Source organism: Balaenoptera musculus, chromosome 2 (genome assembly GCF_009873245.2).
Source record: "Balaenoptera musculus isolate JJ_BM4_2016_0621 chromosome 2, mBalMus1.pri.v3, whole genome shotgun sequence".
Taxonomy (NCBI): Eukaryota; Metazoa; Chordata; class Mammalia; order Artiodactyla; family Balaenopteridae; genus Balaenoptera; species Balaenoptera musculus.
Window position 1 is genome coordinate 65,629,330 of NC_045786.1, and position 20,363 is coordinate 65,649,692.

General features: G+C 51.2%; 1 protein-coding gene across 1 annotated transcript in view; it reads left to right on the top strand.

Moving 5' to 3' along the window:
• The window catches only part of ANP32A (acidic nuclear phosphoprotein 32 family member A), a 39,230-nt gene extending 20,629 nt beyond the window's left edge, over nt 1-18,601 (top strand). Inside the window, exons 2-7 of the mRNA XM_036843443.1 lie at nt 10,486-10,635; nt 10,869-10,991; nt 13,362-13,560; nt 14,867-14,964; nt 17,105-17,168; nt 17,371-18,601. Coding sequence (XP_036699338.1) covers nt 10,486-10,635; nt 10,869-10,991; nt 13,362-13,560; nt 14,867-14,964; nt 17,105-17,168; nt 17,371-17,432 — 696 coding nt within the window. The 3' untranslated portion in view covers nt 17,433-18,601. The remainder of the gene's footprint in view (nt 1-10,485; nt 10,636-10,868; nt 10,992-13,361; nt 13,561-14,866; nt 14,965-17,104; nt 17,169-17,370) is intronic.
• Nucleotides 18,602-20,363: the final 1,762 nt, after the last annotated feature.

The following is a 20,363-nucleotide window of genomic DNA, read 5'->3' on the forward strand; positions in this document are numbered from 1 at the left end:
GATTTCCTGCACTTCCATCACCAATACTTTTACCATAAGCACTTAATTTCCAGACTAAGGCAAGCTGCACATGTCACATTTCTCTAAGGGAGAAAGAGATTAAATTCCTTCTTATGTGTGACCCTTGGCTAATTTGTTTTGCGGTCTTGGATAGAAAAAACTTTCAGTCCCCAGCTTTAGGTTCTTTTGCATGATTGGTTCCCTTTTCTGCCCAAATCAGCGGTTTCCGATTGGTGGTTGGACACGAGGGCTTCAGTGCCACGGTGTTTGCTCGGCTTCTGTCATTGCCAATGTGGCTGTCATTTTGGTAGAGGTGGCAGGGAAGGAGGCCAAGGTCGAGGGTTTCTTCTCTGAGGCCACTTAGCCCTCCCTGGCCTCTTCTGCCCTGCCAGCCCTCCCGGCATGCATGGAGAGGAGAGGCAGGCAGGGGTGTGGGGGGGAGGGTTGGGTTCAGGCCTGGGGCTCTTTTCCTAACAGCTGTTTTCTTTCTCCTACTCCGTTTCCTCTTGCTTCAAGGAGTTCACCATGGAGAGGCCTGTGACTTTAGGGTGTGGGCCCTAAGTTAAGAGGATTAAGAAATGGCCCAAGGTTTGGTTCCATAAAGGGCTAACTGTGTGACCTTGGGTGAGTCACGGTGTTGGTTTCCACCTGGCTTTGTTAGTTGCCTGAGGAGCTGGACTGGATCCAGTGGTTCCCTAGAGGTGCGATGAGGGATTCTTTAGTTCTCTGAAGCGCTTTTCTAAAGCCGACTGGAAATTTGGCAGGGGCCCATACGAGGGCTGTGGGAAGTGTCTCAGCCCGAGTCTGAAGGCATGGTGTCTTCTTAGATGGGCTGTGCTGTTCACCTGGGCTGGGTAGGGGCTATGAACTGCTGGCCTATGGATCTCTGTGTGGTGAAGCTGAGGAAATGAATTAACTTCTGTTTTGCAGACCATTCTTCCACTTGGTCCCTGGCGAGTGGGTAGCTGTCACCATCCACACCAGACCCACGGCAGAGACCCTGGGCTGTGTCCTCTTTTCAGACCCTGCTGACTCGAGGACTCTGGTGGGATTTCCACAAGTGGTCCCAGCCCAGCTGGGCTCAAATCCCTGAAATTGATTTCAGGGACCCAAATCAGCCATATCAGGGCAGCTGGGACAGGGGGCCCAGGAAGCCATTTTTGTATCGTTTTGTTGATTTGCCCAAGAGTGGAGTTAGTGGAGTGCTTTGCTTCCAAAAGTGAGTAAGGGGTCAGAGCCATTGCCCTCCCCCACTCCATCCTTTCCTCTTGAGTGACCTGGTCCAGTTTGACCACTTAGCCAGCCCCTCTGGGCAGGGCACCAGCAAGGGACACCAAGACCTCAGACCATAGCAAGGCTGTGTTTGGAGGGGAGACCACAGGACGAAAGACTGCCAGGCATCCTGCGACCAAGCCACGGTTCTCTGAGGGCCCTGGTAGGTGGGCAGGGACGGTTTCCAGGGGGTGGGATCCAGTTGTCTGTGGATTCGATGAGGTGATGCCTGGGGAAGCACTTCGTAAACTGTAACGTGGGGAAGAAATGCCAGGTGGTGTCATTGTGTTTGCTGCCAATCAGGGAGGCTGGCAGAGGGGTGAGGCAGGGACAAACTTGAAAAGAGGCACAGGGTTTTAGTCAGGGGACATTGATGGTCGGGGGGCTGGGAATTCTCCCCTGGATTTGGCACTAGAATCCCGTGGCCATTACAGGCTTTTGGACAAGGAGTGATGGGCCATGACGTGACATGATCAAAACAGCATTTTGGGAAGGTTGCCCAGGGTGTACCCCCTCTGCTCTCTGGGCCTTCCTCTTCTCTCTCCTCAGGGCTCTTCTGTTGCATGGGGCCAGTGCTGTGGCTCTTGGATCATCATGGATGGTGTGGTTTTTTTATGAACCACAGGATTGCACAGCAGGCAGTAGGACCCCATGTGTTGAGATACCTGCTCCAAGCTGTCCTGTAAGGTGGCAGGCATCAGATGGGGCGATGCCAGACTCCCACATTTGGAACCCAAAACCTTGAGCCCTGGGGGCTGTTTTTATGATCCCGGTGTGTTTTAAGAGACTACATGGTTGATTTTCGCATTTCAGTAATTATCCAGGATAACTGCCCGGCGGCCCAGATTTACTTTTTGGCATCCCTCAACACGATGAATCCTGGGCTCCTCTGGCCCATAAAATCTCCCACCTCCTTTTGGGGAACAATGATTGAGTTTGGATGTGGGGAGGACTAAAAGTGGGTGGACCCACAGAATTTTGAAACTAGAAGGAATCTCGTGTCTGTCCAGTGTGTGGATTCGGGGACTGTAGAAGCCCAGAGGGTGTGGATGTGACTCCCCCCGGGGCACATCGCAAGTTAGTGGCAAAGTGGGCCCAGAGTCCAGGTCATCAGACTGCCTGACGAGCATCCTTTGCACCAAACCTCCGTGCTTCTTGTCCCTCTTCCTTCTGGTCACCATTCAAACACTGCCTGCTGGGACTGCGCCTTCACTGGGCTCTGCTTCCAACTCCTGCTTCTCACACCTTCCAGTACCCGCTGAAGGTAGCAAGGGACAGCCACTTAGAAGATGCAGCCTGCTAGATTTTCGCTTGATCATGTCATTCACCAGTTCCAAAACCCTCATCTCTCCCTGTCCCTACTGCACTGTCACCCCCACCACACACACACGGTAAAGTCAGACCCAGCTTGACTCCTCCCCATTTCCTTTCCCACAGACCGCAGACAGCCTTCCGGGCCTATTTTCTCCGGCTCTGGGAATTGTTCACCTGCTGTTAAGTCAGGCAGGGCTAGGACAGGGCTGAGCAATCAGGGAAGGCTTCCTGCAGGAGATGGAACTGACAAGTCCTTGAAGTGGAGTAGAATCTAGACTGTCTGGAAGGGAGGAGTGAGGTTCAAGGGGAGGAAAGCAAAGGCATAACATTTGCTTTCCAGCTCTGCCAGGCTTCACTAGCTAAACAGGTCCATCTGATAAGCCCAAAGCCCAGGTCCTATACCAATTGCGCCAGTCCTGGGGTTACTGCCCTGAGTCTGTTCTTCTGGCCGGAGAAGCATCTGCAGTGGCACCAGCTCCTCTGTCTTTGGCGAGGCAGAAACTAAGTCCTCCCCATGCTTGGGGCAGGAGGTAGGAAGCCGGTTCCAGGCCGCGAGGGAGCCAGTCACAGGGTTTATGTTAATGCGGGCCCTCCCCCAGCCGGCGCTTAGCCTATTACCCAGGCCCTGCCGACAGCTTAATTACCGCCGCAGCGAGCCTCGGCCTGCCTTCCATGGTTCCCTAAAATAATAAGGATGGCGTCACCGACTTCCCGCGCCATGTGCTCCCACCCGTGCCTTCAGAGCTCTATTGTAGGAAACAAACAAAATCCAGAGACCCAGATGCTTTTTTCTTAGATTTTTTGTTTGTTTGTTTTAAAGTAAGATGGGACCCTGCCCCTTAGTTAAGATTTTAAAAGATCTTTAAGAGGTATGGAGACCTGAGTCTTAGCTACCACTGAGGCTGCAGAACAGCCTTCTGTTAGCAGAAACACGAAAGCTACGTGGTTGATTCCCCGGTCTTCCACTGGGGACTGTGATTTCCGATCAGAGCAGCGGCGTGGTGTGTGGTGTGGTGGGAGAATCACCCAGCTTGGGGTTCCTGGGCTCTTGGCCAACTCTGGACCTTGCTTCTTCCTCTAGAAAAAGAGAGCTAAACTAGACCAGCATTTTGCAAACTGTGGGTCACATTTTTTAAAAAAATTATTTTTTAACGTAATAGAAAAGAGTAATTGTAACAGCGTAAGTTTTGTTTCAGTGTGTATGCCTATACACACACAAAAACATATGTGTGCTGAGCCAAGGTGTTAATGTATTTTTTACTGTGGGTTGTGGTCAGAAAGCCACTGACCTAGATGATCCTGAAGGCCTTTCTAAGCTTTCTAAATGTCCAGCTTTTCCCCCAGAGCCTGACTTTTCCCTCGTGGAACCCGACTGATTTTTGCAGGTTTTGCCACACTGACTGTTAAGCAGAACTAGAGATTTTAGGGACAGAACCACAAGTGTCTATCACTCCTATCGAGCACCTCTAAGAAGAAGCCCATTTCCCCTCAGCCTCGGTGTCTCAAGCAGTTGGTCTTCGAGCTAGAAATGGGATCTGCAACAGGGGATGGCCCATTTAAAAGCTGACCTATTTAAAACCCATGAGCACCAAAAAAACACGGGGTCAATCTGATTTAAGTCTTCTGTTGGAAGGCTGGGACCTGAAAACTAAATTGGTCAGGGACTGACAAGGTTGAAACCAAAGCTACAAATATTTATTACATTCTTGTTTGGTGAAAGAAAAGAAGATCAGGCTTCGAGTTCAGTGGGAAAAACTAAACAAAACAAGGTGTAGGTATAAAATCCAGCAGGGGGTGTCTTCTGGGCACACCATCTTAGCTCTCCAGAGCGTGGAGAGGCTTCTGTTCCATGAAGAAGCCCTGCGGGCAGCAGGGGTGACTCAGAGCTGCGGACCTGCCTTGATTCCCATTCTTGTGCCTTGACTCAATCCACAGGCCGTGGATTGAGGAATCGGCAGGTGACTTTTTCCAAGCTGGGGATGCTCAAAGTGCATTATTTCATCTAATCCAACCCTAAGTGGTGGGCACTATTGTCATTGGAGGAAGCAAGCTCAGGAGAGGTGAGATGATGAGCTTGCAGTGGGGAATTTGAACTTGAGCCAGGTGCGTCCGACTCCAGAGCCTGCCTTCTGTCCACCTCTCCACATTGCCTCAGGAAGTGCTGGAAAAATAAAGAGCAGTGCCCTCTCGAGCTTCCTTCTCTCTGCTTCTGGCCTTCAGAGGGCTCTGCTTTAGGCCCAAGCTGTCCATTTAAATCAGGGCCAACTTCATGGGCATGTGACCTGTGTGGTCACACAGGCTCCAGGCTTAGAAGGTCCCTCCCTGCTCTTGGGTTTAATGCGCTCCTGTCACTGTCTGGGAATTCTTAACAATTTTTGAGTAAGGGGTCTCCCATTTTCATTTTGCACTGGGCCCTGCAAATTATCTGGGCAGCCCTGGCTTTGCTGTAGTGCATCCCCTTTCTTGGTCTTTCTGGGTCCCTCCTGCCTGTCCTTAGTGTGCCCATCCTCTCAGGGTGGAGCCATGTGAAGCACGCACCCTGTTCCCAGCCTCGGGCCTGCTAGCTGGCACACAGTGGACTATAGTTGTTTACCAGGGGTCTGTCTCCTCCTAGCCCGCCACCACACCTCTTGCTGTCAGGGACCCCAGCTGTGGCTCTCCGTCACCTCCGTGTCCCCTCAGCTGCTCAGATGGACAGTGTCACAGGAGCTTGCTGGGTGGAGAGAGGGGTTTCTTACGGGCAAGAGACCTGAGTGCAGACCACTGGGTCGGGTCAAGAGGAGGGTGCACCATTGACCTACCTCCTCTTGGGGCTTATGCTTACCTGGGGGGACACAAAACACACGAGAACATGTTGTTGTTATTGTTTATAATAAGGGAGGGCTTGTTCAACGTGTATCGGACTGGTTGCACCGTGTCACGATGCTTTGTCTCCCTCTGTATGCCCCAGCGCCTAGTGCTGTGGCTGGCACGATAAACAGGAACATTTGTTAAGCAGTTGCTCTGGTGTCCGCTCCCTGCTAGGCTGATTACGGGGAAGGACAGTTCCTGACCTCTAGGAGGATCGGATGCTTAATACACGATTAAATGATTCATGCGGCAGCTGCCCTCGGTGCCCCGGGATGCTCAGAGCTGGGTGCAGAAGGCTTCCTGGGGAGGCGGGCTTAACTAGATCTGCAGGCGAGTGTGAGAGGTGGGCAGGGGGCGATGAGGTTGGAGGGAGTGGGGAGAGGTGGAGAGTGGAGGGCCTCCTTGGGTCAGTTTAGGACCTTGAATTTTTTCCCAGAGGCGGCGGGAAGCCAGGAATGTTTTCTAGGCCAGAGTTTGCACTTTATAGGTTAAACAGATATCCTCCCCTTTCTTCGAGGCAGAGCCTGAGACGTCAGGGATCGAGTCAGAGTCATTCAGCCAGCCAGGCCTTGGCCTCTGGGTGGGGGCCTATTCCCAGTAGTCCAGCATTCCCACTGTTACATGGACCCCATTTGGAAGCAGAAGCAGAAGCAGACTTAGAGTGACTTAGATGACCGTGACCAGGACTGCAGTGCCGGCAGTAGAGAGGAATGGTCAAATGTGAGAGATCTGTAAAGACAAGACTTCACAGTTTTGAAACAAGCAACGGGTTGTTCCTTAGAGTAATAACGTGTTCGTGTTTATCACGGACGGTTCAGCTCCCCTTGGTGAGAAATGACTGCTGCGTCCTTGCTTTGGAGACAAGTTTTTCAGGAAATGCCGGAGCCGCGCAGTCTGATTTCTTGGGAACCTTCAGTGCCTCCCCACTAATATCTCCGGGGGGGATGGGGGGGTGGGCGCTGAATATGAATATGCAGACACTTCTTGGGTGTTAACACTGGAGGAATGAAGCAAAGGATCCTGTGGAGGGTTTTTAGGGTGATTGAAAAGTTCCCGATACAAGCAGAGTAATTCCAGTTTTGGGTTCTGGAGAGAGTAACCGCATTCGGATATTTTTAAACGGCCAGTGGAGTTGGGAGAGAGTCTAAACCCAAAGTACAAATTTTCAGTTTAATTTTAACTTTGCACTTAGCTCACACCCATGGTTTGGCGGGGAGAATGGGCCTCACTTTTTTTTTTTTCTTTTTTAAGCAGAATACACCCTGGATGTAAAAGGGATGTTCTCTTCACATGGAAGGGTTTGCAGTGGCAGCAGCAGCGAGCAGAGATGGGAGGAAGTGGGCTGTAATTGCAGCAGGATTTCAAAGTCAGTTTAAGGAAGGTTGGGGTGGGTTGAACGTTTTGAAACACGTTAGCCTGCCCTGGAGCTGTAAGAAAGCGTGGCCCTGTGTGGAAGCAGGTGGAACAGGGGGTGGATGGAATACCTTCCACAGGTCAGCTCTTGGGCTGGAGTTTTTGTTTTTTCCTGTTTGGTGCATTACAGACACTTCACAGGCTGCTTACTTGCCATCCCCGATGTGACTCATCACCCCACAGAGAGGCAGTGGGTTTCCCCCATGTGGTTTGGCCTCTCTGGTGTAAGCCTCAGCCCACCCCTCCCCTCTTTGATCTCTCCCCAAACTGTGCTGAAACCCCGCCAGGAAGGAAATGCAGAAACCGTGGGGATCCCGGAGGCCCCACAGACCTGGAGCAGCCACCTGGCCTTCCAGACACCACAGGCTTTCCCTCCCGAGTGATGGGAAGCAGCCTCTTTCTCCTTGGGGAAGAGCGGGGTCTCAGGCCCCCGGGCCCCTCTCCAGATCCTCCCCCACTGACTGCAGTGTCATTGGAACGGGAGCTGGGTTAAGTTTTGTGCTTTGGTTACCGAGGAAATGTAACCAGGGTGGGGACCACTGGGAGTGGCCCCCACCCGGCTGGTGGAACAGTTAGAAGAGGGGCCAAAGGGGGTTTAGTTGCCATCAGGGTAGCTTGTAGGATCATTTGGGGGTCTGCAAGAGCCTGTGCCCTGCATTTGGGAATAGCAGGGAAACCCTCCTTATCTTGCAGCAACACTGACCATCGGGGTCCATTAAATACCCTCCTGTGCCCATTCCTGGGGCTTTAGGATCTGTGGTTCAGATGTGGCTGTAAAATGGGAGAATACCCCACGAACACCCCGTGGAGCGATTGTGAGGATTAAATGAGACAGTGCCTGTGAAGAGTGTGCCTGCTAAGGGGTCTGGAAAGAGCCCATGATTGTTGTTAATAAAAGCACTAGTAGTGGTGGCTTGCATGTTGTCCCCGAGAGGAATGGCCACCGGTCTGGGCATGGTGCTGGGAGCTGGGGCTGGAACCTTGGGTCTGTCTGTAGGATTCCCAGGCAGCATTGTGCCTCTCCGGGACAGAGGCCGACTTCCAGGACGAATTCCCTTGACTCCACAGCGCCGCCTCCCCCTGTTACTGAGGCCTCCTCCTTGGCTGATGGCCGTATGAGGAGAAGCCCTTGACCCATCTAGAAAAACCACATGTCTGAAACCTTTGAGGGTGGACTGGAAACCCTTCTCATATTTGTCTTTCTTTGGTGGAGCTTAAAGAATTCCCAGGGCCTTCCAAGGAAAGGAGTGACTGGAGGAGCCACTCCAGTGGCTGTGTGACCCCAGCAGTAACTGCAAACGAAGGGGAGGTGACTCTCCCTCCCCCAGGAAAGTTGATCTCCCTCCACTGCTCCCCTAAGGCCTGGTTTCCTGGCTCTACACTGATTTCCTGCCCTAGGGCAGAAGGCCTCATGGGATTTATTCCCAGGCACACTTGCAGTGACCTTGAGAAAGGTGGCTTGACCTGGAGAAAGGTGGCTTGACCTGGACATCCCCTCCCCTGGGGACTGAGAGAGTGGGAAAGAACTTAACTTCCCCCATCCCAGATCCAAGGGAAAGGTGGGCCCTGGCGCTGGTGCTTGAGCCGAGAGCTTGCTAGCTCTGGGTGAGAGCTGCCTCGCCTGGCTTTGCCCCTCCTGGCAAATTGCTGCTGTCCTAGACTGAGCAGGCTCTCTCTCTCCACCAGGGAAGAAGAAGGCAGGGCAACTACAGGGTGCTGTGGCCCAGACATGCCCCGAGCTCTCCTGGTCTGACCACTGGCAAGGGTGGACTGAGGAGGGGCACAGCAGCCTGCTGTGGACTCTGTTCCCCCATGTTGGCCCAGTGATGCCCGAGTAGAGGACCACTGAGACAGACAGTCATCCTGGGCCCTGCAGGAAGAAGCCCGGGCAAATGGGCCTGCGGAGAGGCAGGGAGCAGCCCTGGACAAGGACTGCTTAGAATAGGCCTGTCTGCTTATCTAGAGGAGGAAGGGCTGCTCCCTGCCTCTCCGCAGGGAGTGACAACGCAGGGCTGCTGTGGAGAAGGACGGGCCTGTACTGAGTGACCCATGGGTGAGAAATCCGAACCTGTGGGTGGAAGCCCCAGGGAGGCATCATATCCAGGTGACGTCAGTACATGTTTCCTGGAGGCTGCAGGGAGGGGGCACGTGGAGATGCTGTGTCAAGCACCAGGTGCAGCCAGGAGGGATCACCTTTAAGGTGCCTGCCAGCCCTGGAAGGCCAGGGAGCAGTCCCCTATCAGCTCAGGACAGGAATGGATAACTCTGGGCATCTGTCTGGAGGGCCAGGCACCCTGGCATCCCTTGCTGACTCCCCTGGGTCATTTCAGGCCTGAGACCTGAGTACTCTTCCTCAGCCTGTCCCCCTACCATCTGCGCTGGAACCTGCAGCCAGGTCTGCCTTTTAACAACACGATGAGACGGTAGCTCTTTATCAGTTCTTTCTATCTCATTTGAAATGAGGATTTAGGGCCCAAATTTTCAGTAAGAAGAGAAGAGAGGGGAATCTAATAACTCTAATAGGGCGAAACCACCTCCAGGGAGTTTTGGGGGGGGGGGCAGGCAGGACCACAGAGGTGCCTCCAAAGACTAACTTTTGGACCTTGCCAACCTCAGCACTTCTATATGGGTCCATCCTGGGTTTGTAGATATCCATTCTCTCCTTCCACATCTACTCCCAGGACCCTGAAGAGCAAAGTCTAGAGCCATGATATTCCATATGGTAATTTACATGTGTCTCTTTACACTTATATTGATTAAAACTAAATAAAATTTGGGACTTCCCTGGCGGTCCAGTGGTTAAGACTCTGCGCTTCCACTGGTTTGACCCCTGGTTGGGGAACTAAGATCCCACATGCTGTGCGGTGTGGCCAAAAAAAAAAAAAAAACTAAATAAAATTTAAAACTTAGTTCCTCAGTCTCACCTCAGCGGCCACATGTGGCTAGTGGCTCTTCTCTTAGATGGGTTTCCATCGTCACAGGAAGTTCTTTTGGTTCTGGTGGACAGCGCTGGTCTAGAGGATGGAGAGTTGGAGGGGTCCCTGGTCTGTGACCCTTACAGTGGGGCCAAGTGGTGAATGCTAGGCCAGATGGGCAGGCTCTGACTGGTGGCAGGGGCAGGTACGAATGCAAGCAGACGGGTACGTCCTGGGACCCGTCCACAGACACATGGAGGTGAAAGGCCCGTGGGGGCTGAGGAGGCGAAGTCGTAGGTGGCTGGCCTCAGTAAGACGGTCAGGCTGGGGCCGTGGTGGGCGCTGGGAGAGGGGCTCTGATGGAATGGCAAGGCCCAGAGGTTGCCAACAGTGTTAACGGCTGGTGCAGTGGAGAGCTGGGGGCTGAGGTGTGGCGGTAGGGTTGGAACGAGACACCGCCCCCAACCTTGCTGACAGCAGCAGGGCTTATTGGGTTTGTCTTCTCCGGTCCAGCCGAGGCTCCTGTCCAGAGGGGCCCCCTGGTTGTGCAGCTCCGTTCACCGCAGCGCTCCCCTCGATCCCCCCAGCATTGGTAAAGGCAGAGAGGTCAGGGTGGGCGCTGGTGCTGCGATGCTTCCTGGCCTGCCTCCTGTCCTCCCCCTACCCCGGCCTCAGCCCCGATTCCTCGCCCAGTTGGTTCACGCCCTCCTTCCCTTTCCAGGTGAAAGAGCTTGTCCTGGACAACTGTCGGTCAAATGAAGGCAAAATCGAAGGCCTCACAGATGAATTTGAAGAACTGGAGTTCTTGAGTACAATCAACGTAGGCCTCACCTCAGTCGCAAACTTACCAAAGTTAAACAAACTTAAGAAGGTAAATAGAGCGGAGGAGCGTGTGTGCTTGGGAGGCCGGGCTGGGGAGGAGGAAGGGGTCATTTTTCCACATTGAGGGAGCGTAACTGAAGGGGAGGCCAGGTGCGAGCCCCAGCACGCCTGCCAGTTCCTGAGCCAACTCCCTTCCTGGCCTGTCGAAGGGGAGCTGGCCGCCTGAGCCCTGAGCCTTCATTTTAAAAGCCGTTTCTGCTTTTTCTCTCCCTGCCTGTTTAGCTTGAACTAAGCGATAACAGAATCTCAGGGGGCCTGGAAGTATTGGCAGAAAAGTGTCCGAACCTCACGCATCTAAATTTAAGTGGCAACAAAATTAAAGACCTCAGCACAATAGAGCCACTGGTGAGTCACTGGGGTCCTCCCCTCTCCACTGGGGTGGGAGGGATTACTACTTTTGCATTGGTATAACATGCTTTTTTGTTTTTACTCTAATTGTGTGCCATGAGATAGAGTCGGGGCTCCTACTTCTGCTTCGTCCGTAGAGAAACTGAGGCCTAGAGAAGTTAAAGAGCTTGACCAGGGTCGCACAGTTAGAACGGGCATCAGGGTGAAGGATGCTGTAGGACCCAGGTCTCAATTTCTGGTCTAGTGCTTTTCCTCTTACAGTTTCTGCTCAGCTTTGGAAACCTGAGCTGTCATTTCTTTAGGCTTAGAGCATGGCTTGTGCCCTTCACTGGGGAGAGAGGAGCCATCCAGGAATTAAGCTGACCCTGGAGGTGGTCACCTGCTTTCTCCTTGGGTCACTGGCCAGAGGCTAGCACCTCTGAACCGTGGAAGGTGGGTCGGTCCTGACACAGGCCCCCTGGGATGACAGAGAGCTGTGTGGCACGGGAACCCCATGCAGGCCTTCCTCTGTGGGGCGTAGAGAAGAGGGACCCTGGTCACCAGTCCTGGGTGTGATGGTGACCAGGGACTCAGAGATCTGGGCCGCATTTCCTCCTCTGCTGGTCCACATAGAGCTGAGCACACCCCAAACTTCACGATTCACTAGCCAGAAAGGGGCAGGTCATGGTTAGAATAACAGTTTCTACATTACCCAGATCTGAATGACTGTATTCCCTTGACTTCAGGGAAGTCAACTGTAAGATGTATCACTGATTAATGATAGCTTTTTTGAAATGTAGAAATAACTACCGCATTAACACTTATTGTAAATATATACATAAGAATTACTTCATAAGCCATGCACCTTAGAATCAGGGAAAGGCCATGAGGATATTTGGCCAAGTTTGCCACATTCCCCTTTTCTGGGTATATAGAGTGGCAGTTGGGGCATCTCTCAGTTTGTGTTCTTGTCCAAAAAGCATTCCTTGCCCTTCGTGGATGCTTGAAGGGCAGGTTGATGGGCCAGCGTGGCAGAACGGGAAGCTGACATTTCTCCTCCCAACTCAGACTTTACCTGCTCATCTGTGGCATGGGGTCAACTACTAGACTATGCTTCCCATAGAACTTTCTTTCAGGTCTTCCACCAATTTCCTTGGGGAAAGCAAAACTATTTTGATCTACCTGGAAGCCTTGATTTCATAATTTCATTATAAAAGGAAAAAATCTTTGAAGTTCTGTATATGTGTGTTTTGGTTGTGATATGCGTACCATTATAGATCAGACACACACACACACACACACACCCTATTCCCTTGCCCAGACCACACATGGTTTTGTAGCTTCTTCCCTGATTATCAGTGTGATTAATGTGTTTTACTCACTTCTGAGGGTGGGGAAACTGCCTTTGGTTGGGGGATGCTGGCCTCACCCACCCGGTCCGCAGCTCGGACTCCTTCCCTGCCCTTGACCCTCTGCTGAGAATGACCGGGTCTCAGTCACGAAATCTCAAGAGAGCAGCCTCGTTCCTGACATTGACCCTGAGGGACAGTAGCTTTAATCACCAGTTACGCCTGGCCCCACTGGAACAGCGACTTGGCCCGGGGCGGGGTACCTGCGCCTTGGAGACGTGTGAGGTAGGAAGTCAGGAGGCAGCTGTTTCTTGCTAGATGTATGACCCTTTTGCTTCCTGGGCCTCAGATTCCAGCCACCAGGTGGGTATAATATGGGCCTAGAACCCATCGATATATAAAGCTTTGATAAAGCAAATTGTGGACAAAATCTGGATGCTTCATTGGTTTTTCTCTTGTCCTTTTTGACAGGCAAAGAGTAAGAGCACAGGTCTGAAGTTGGGCTGCCTGATCAAATCCCAATTCTCTGCCCTCTACTTCCTTGTCTGTGAAATGAACTAATAATTATTTCCGCCCTATCGGGGTCATGAGGATAAATTGAGTTAATCCATAAAGTGCTATATTAATTGCCATTATTATTATTATTCATAGAAGGAGGTAGTTTGTTAGTTCCTGAGGCCTTTTCAGTTCCTCTCTGGCTCCTTAGTCACAGGGGCAGGCAGCAAAGCTCTTGGCTCACGCACCAAGAGAGCCCCGGGTTAATTTCAGGTGCGTCACTGTTACGGCAAGAGCTGTAATTGCAGAATAAAAGTGTTGGCATCGGATGAGGCTTTGAAGATCCTCAAGTCCAACTTCCCATCTTCCACGTGAATGAACATGAGGCCCCCCAGCCAGGGCTGACGCGGCCGAACAGAGCCAAACCAGAGTGCGCTCCTCACCTGTGAGCCTGGAGCTCTGCACGCCGTCTCACGTCACCCCCATCTGTCTCCCCACCCCGCCTCCCACACCACTCACTGTCAACTTTGTTGTTTGCTTGCAGAAAAAGTTAGAAAACCTCAAGAGCTTAGACCTTTTCAATTGCGAGGTGACCAACCTGAACGACTACCGAGAAAACGTGTTCAAGCTCCTTCCTCAGCTCACGTATCTCGATGGCTACGATCGGGACGACAAGGAGGCCCCCGACTCGGACGCCGAGGGCTACGTGGAGGGCCTGGAGGATGACGAGGAGGATGAGGATGGTGGGTGGCACCAGGGAGAGGCCAGGCCAGGCTTTATGGGGGGCGGGCTGGGTGTCAGGGGGCCCCCACCGGCCCCCAAGGGCTATCAACCTCTTTCTAGAGCTGTGGAGGGGAGTGGGCTGTCTGCTCTGTTTACTGTTGTCCCTGGTCTGTCTCATTGATTGACGCCCCTAAAATAACAGGGCCTGAGCCCCAGAGAAACATCCTGAGGTTCTCCAACTGCATAATAACTTCTTAAAAACCATCTGAGTCTTCCTTCAATTTTTTAACCTTTTCCAAAGTCCCCCTGAAAATGAGATCCTACAGTGTCTCTCTATAGTGTGGTGCTGGACTCAGATACTCTTCCAGGGAGGGGATGAGCGGATGGAGGAAGGTGGGGTGTGGCCTGAGGGTCCCCTATCTCCATCTAGGGTCTGGTATTGGAGATGAGGTCACGGCTGGAGAGGTCGTGGGGCCCCCAGGTGACTGCCGCCCACAGGACCACATGGTAGGACCTGGGGGGGTGAGGACTCAGGAGCCCCAGGGGCCCAGGAAGCAGAGGAGGCTGCAGGCAGCACGTTGGGCTCCCTGGTGGTGCGGTGAGCAGTCAGGGACCACAGGAAGGAAAGAAGGAAAAGGAAGGAGAGCCTCGTATTTCCTTCCCACGCTGCCAGCTCAGTGCGGCTTCCCTGCAGGTCTTTGTGGCCAGAGTAAAGTTGAGGGTTGAGACCTTGCCTGAATAATTCAGACGTTGAAAGTGCTTTTCCCTTGTTAGGTGGGAGTATTTTACAAGGGATTCAGACACCCTGTTTTGCCTTAGTTTGTTCCATCTTCTGATGGGACAGAAAGGTCCCAGGACTGGAGCCCTGAGACCAGGCTTCTAGGCCCAGATCTGCAGCTAACTCCAGGTGTGACCTTGAACAACTCACTTCTCCCCCTCTGGGACTCAGTTTCCTCACCTTTAGAGCAGCGAGTTTGGCTAGATGCTCTTTGTGAATGAATTGACTTCTCAGCTGTCCCAGGCCCTGTAACTTGGTTCTCTAATCTGGCATTTTCTCTCCCATCTCAGCCTCCACGAGAGGTCTTTTGTTTTCATACTTGGGAGGAGAGCTTACCTTTGGGATCATTTTAAGATGCTTATCTTTTGGGTTACTTTAGGATGCGTTCAGTCACATTAGAGCATCCAGGCTGTGGGCCTGGATGGGCGTGGGAGAGTCGTGGGCCCCACACAGGACCGCACCTCTGGTGCCAGGCCCTGGGCCTGTGCTGTGGGAGGGAAGGGCCAGCTCACCACCAGTTTGTTCTTGTCCCCATTCCCACTGCACAGAGGAAGAGTACGATGAAGATGCTCAGGTAGTGGAAGATGAGGAGGACGAGGAGGAGGAGGAGGAAGGTGAAGAGGAGGATGTGAGTGGAGAGGAAGAGGTAAGAGGTTGGGCTGGGCAGGGAACTGTCTCTCGGAGCCCCCCTTACTTGCTCTGCTGCCTCTGAGTCAGTCCCGCTAACTGCCTCAGTGAACCGCCTCGGCAGCCAGGAGCCCTGATTGGGAATTGAATCCACTTCAGGGCCTGTTACTGGGTTGGTTTGGGAGAGGCAAGCCTTGCAGCTGGCCCTGGAAAAGAAAGAGGGAGGGGATTCATCTGCTGGGGCAAGCCTGGCACTTGTTTCCACATGAAAATTAGTTCTTGTAGAATCCACATCCCCTTTTTCTACCTTTTTGCATTAGTATGTTAATTCAGATATTCAGTGAGCACTTACAGTGTGCTAGGGAAAATCAAAGACTGCCTTGAACTGGTGGGTAATAGGATAAGACACTTCTGGATTCCACATCAGAGGGTGACAGGGGTCCCCTGTACACAGCGGATAGTGCCATTATCCAAACACACTGGCTGGCATCATTTTTTAACAAGGTCTGGGATGTGTCTGTGACGGGGTGGATCCCAGCTTCTACCACTTGCTAGCTGTGTGTCCCTGGACAAGTTCCTTGACCTTTTGAGCCTATTTCTTCATCTGTACAATAGGTGTCATTTTACAGCTGGGTTGTAAATAGGGATCAACTCACTGGCTTAAGAGGATAAAATAATTTGTGAGTAAAATGTTTAAGGACAGGGAGTGTTTGACCACTTACTATTTTAGGCTTTCACACCCTTCTCCAAGGTCCTGGCTCTGTGTGCTGGGTTTTGTGTTTGGATGTTCTGAGTCTTCCTATAGCAGAGTCATTTTCCCTAGCTTTTCAGATTTCTAAATCAACTCTTGCTGATTGCAAAACTTAGACCAAGAGAGGTTTAAAATGATGACAGCATGGACAAGATGCCTGCCTTCTCCCCCAGTTTCCTGTCTGTCTCCATCAAGGGCACGGATACCTGTCTGCCACACAGACCTGCTCAGGCGGGATCTCCCAGCCAGCCCCCCACAAGCTGGGGAGAGGCAGGTCGGGGTTAGTGAGAAAGCTGGTGAGATAGTCTTGGTTCCCGTCAAGTTGTGCTGCTGGGTGTCTCTTCTCCCCAGGTGTAGGCTGCTAGGCTCACCTCTGAAGAATATTGTGTATTTTAAAAATAGAGACCTAGCAAAATAGGCCCCCCTAGGACAGGGCAATAAGTCATGTTGGCTAATGGATTTTTCGTCTTGCTCTTCCTGTCAGGAGCCGCCAACATGTAGAGGTTGTTTTTGGTTTGGGGTTGTTTTGTTGTTGTTGTTGTTGTTGTTGTTTTTGGTAATCTCATTGACTATCTGCAAATTTCCAGCTTCCAGTAAAGGAGAGCTCGCGCACACACACACACACACAATCTTAGCAAACAGACTGATTAAGGAACTATTTGGTGACATTATAAAAGGATATTTCCCTTGACAAAAAGAAGTCTATTGCCGAGTTCTTATTAAACAATGGGCTGCCTGGTGCTTTAGGAACAGTGTTCATGCAGAGATTCAACTAGCCTGGATCTACAGGAGCAGCATGAAGCGTGGTCCTGTGTTGAGGGTGAATTCACACCCCTTGCTGAATCTCACGGAGCTGGGAGTGATGTCCTGGGCAGGGGGTGAGAATTGTATTTTTCCTCCCTCCAAGTGACCCAAGTTTGCAAGACGGTGAAGGGGCTGCACTCACCCACAGACGGGGGTCTGGACTGGGGTCTTCTCTTGAAGCCAAAACTAGAGTGAGGACAGACGAAAGCTCGGCCTACTTCACACGATGGAGAGTCGGCTGGGAAACTTGTTCCCCTAGGAGGGCACACTGCGGAGCTGCCTGAGTTATAGGGACTTCAGGTCAGGAATTCTTAACGGGGGGGTAGAATTCACCCCCCCTCTGCCGACATTGTTTGCAGATATTGTGTGTAATGTGGCTATTTTCTAGGGAAGGGGTTCAAAACTTTCTACAGATTCTTAAAGGGGGTCCTTGATACAAAACAACCTCTGCTTTAGGTTCACTGGAGCGAAGCAGGTCCGTGGGAGCTCTGAGGGGCTGGGGGCGGCCCCCACCTTTCTGTGCTCGGTGTCAGGGCAAGTGGCATCCTCCACGTGTCCCACGGTCGGGGTGTTCCTAATGTCCGGTGTCCATCTTCTCTCCTAGGAGGATGAGGAGGGTTATAACGACGGGGAAGTCGACGATGAGGAAGATGAAGAGGAGCTTGGTGGTACGGCAGCGTTTTTACTCCGCGGGTAGCAGGCTGGCCCCCTCAGTTGACAGTAGATGGCCTGGGTCCTGAGGACCTGGCCTCGGTTTGCCAGGGTTGGTAAAGCGTCCTAGACATACGGTCCCCTGCTTTCCCAGCGGGGGGGGTTGAGTAGGAGGCGAGATCCATGTTTAATCTGAATGCCTTTTCCTTACTCTTCCAGAAGAAGAAAGGGGTCAGAAGCGAAAACGAGAACCTGAAGATGAGGGAGAAGACGATGACTAAGTGGAATAACCTATTTTGAAAAATTCCTATTGTGATTTGACTGTTTTTACCCGTACCCCCCCAAATCCCGCTCCCCGAAACTTATTTTTTTCTGATTGTAACGTTGCTGTGGGAACGAGAGGGGAAAAGTGTACTGGGGGTTGTGGGGGGAGGGAGGGGGGAGGGGGTGGAATAAAATACTATTTTTACTGCCACTCTTTATTTTTTTCCCCTACTTTTTCTTTGTGTCTGTTTTGTCCCTGATAAATTTGCGATAGCTGAGTACACACAAGTGAACGTTTGTTCCTTACCCTCAAAGAGGACGGTTTGGAGATCTCTGACGTTTCCTGGTATTTCCCGAGTCTCTCTCTTGAGTTGGTTGGAAGGCCATGGCTGGCCTCAGTTTGGTTTCTCAGAGCCCAGGAGGGGCTGAGCACCAGCCGCATCTTACCTCTTGTTCTGGTTCCCGTGATTTCCGCATTTCTTGGACCTGCTAGAGGCAGCCAGCGCCCTGGTTTGTAAATAGCAACCTAAAGGCGTATTTTGGCACTGGTCGGGGGATCTTCCCGTCCCCCGTCCCCTTTCCCTCTTCACAGATGGTGGTGGGCTTCGCTGTCCGAAGAAGACTCTGATGTCACTCTTGTGATGAGCCAGAGAGCTGAGAACAGCAGGCTTCTGAGTTGTTTGTTAGGAGTAAAATGGATCTGGTAATTCTAATTAAAAGAGAAGAAGCAAACCCTCAAACTTCAACCTCTTTCAAAGATTAAAAACAAAACTGTCCTATCTTGTTCTGTAAAATATTAGAACGCTTTGTTTTACAAAATGACAAGAGAATTCTTCTACGTGTCCTTCTGTGCTTAGACCATTTTTACAAACCTAAGCACAGGAGACGCTGCTGCATGTCGGCTGGGTTTTTTTTTTCATACACCCGAGCACGGAAAAACTAACGCAAAATTGTATTTTCTTACCTAGTGGAAATCTGAAATGACTGCAAATTCCTAGCGAATGTACAGGTTTGCTTTCCTGTCCCTCTTCTGGATTGCTTTTGAAGTGACGTGTGATTCCTTAGCCCGTGTTTCATCTGTATAAAAGAACATCTGCACCGGTTTTCCTCCCCCTCAGAAGAGCCAAACTTTGAGTTTTATGTCTGTTTGTCATTGATAAATTTCAATAAATCTTTTTATACAATTTTTTTGGGGGTGGCTTCTTTGAGTCCAACAGGTCATTGATCTAGGATGAATTCCAGATAACCTGCTAACTGATGGGGGTGCAGGGGGGAGCTTCACATTGGTTACCTGATAAAATCATTTTTCTTACAGGATATATAACCTGATATACTAAGTTTGGATACTTTGGGTCTCAACTTGAGACTCGGTGGTGTGCTATCTTCATTAAAAACTTCATTTGGGCAGGGAAGTGGGGGTGGTGATGTACAGAGAGAAAGATATAAAAAGTTATTAAAAAACACTCACCAGAAAGGCCAGCCTTGAGACCTTACTTTGACTATCTTTCATCGTTTTGTTGTTCAGACTGTAAAAAGAATACAGGAAAACCTGAGGAATATACAAAACAAATTTGTTCCTTTTTCACTTAATGTTAATTATAATTTCTCTACCTCTAAAGAGTCTTTAAAAGCATGTATCTGAAATGGCTATGTAGTAGTCCATTAACTATTCTGATTTGCTTAATTCTAACCAAACGGTTAAGATGTTTGGGTTATTTCTAACTTACCACTAGACATTCTGTTATACTTTGCAGAGTCATTACGCCAAAAGGTGACATTTATAAGGCTCATGTGCAAGGTTCCATGTTTTCCAGAAGGGTTATACCAATGTACTGTGGTAATTTATACACATATATTCATTCTCAGCTGTATGGCCTTGAACCCGACAGCAAGCCCTAGATCCTGTGTAATTCCAGCAGAATGAGGTGTTCTCAGTAGAGACTGACCCACCCCACCCTCTGGGTGGTACCCTGACACCTACTGCCCTCTTGTTTGGAGCAGACAGACGTCCTCTGGCTCCAGGTGTAGGCTTGGGAGGTGGCCTTGAGGCCAGGTCCTATGCTAGGCATCGGGACTATGAGGATGAACTGGCCAGGCGTGCTCTGTCCCTCCCAGAGCTGGTGAAGGAACATGGGAGTGGAGTGAAATCCAGAGGCACTCAAGCCTGGACTCAGGTTTTCTGGCCCTGACTCTCTCCATGGGGACTTTAAGGATTGGTTAACTTCACATAGATATGGAAATAAATGCTATAAAATGTAAGGTAAAATGAATGATGATGGATGGGTTAATGCTCATGGGACCAAGGGAGGAAAACCCTATGTCAGTCATATCAAGCAGTTACATCAGCACCTGAGATACGGTCTTGTGCCCATTTTACTGATGAGGAAAACTGAGGTCCAGTGACTTGGAGGTAAGAAGAGGGGGAGGCAGGGTTAAACCTGTTTGGGCTATTTCCATTTCATCAAACTTAGTCATGAATGGCAAGGAGGAAGAGGAAGCTCATCCAGAGGGGGAGAGGCAGTAAGAGCTGACCTTTATTGAGTTCTTGTTGTGTGCCGGGTACCGTGCTTTACGTGCAGCATCTCATTCATTTGAGATGAATCCTCACAACCACCTTAGGTGGGTGCCATTGCCCTTGCTATACAGGTGGCTCAGAATGTGATTTGCCCAAGGTCCTGCAGCCAGAAAAGAGCAGCATCAGGAATAAACTAGGGGTGTGTGGTTCCAGCACCAGCCCTCTTGCCTTCCACTAGAGTGCCTCCCATCGACTCCTCCCCCAGCTGCAACCACCTGTGTGGGCCAGCTGTGTTGAACCAGTTCCTCACCCCCTGCCCAGCACAGCCCTGGTGACAGGTTTCCCCACCGGGTCTAGCGAATGCCACAGGATGGACCCCTGAAATGCAAGGGCCCTTAGAAACCACCTAGTCATCAACCAGCCCTCTCATTTG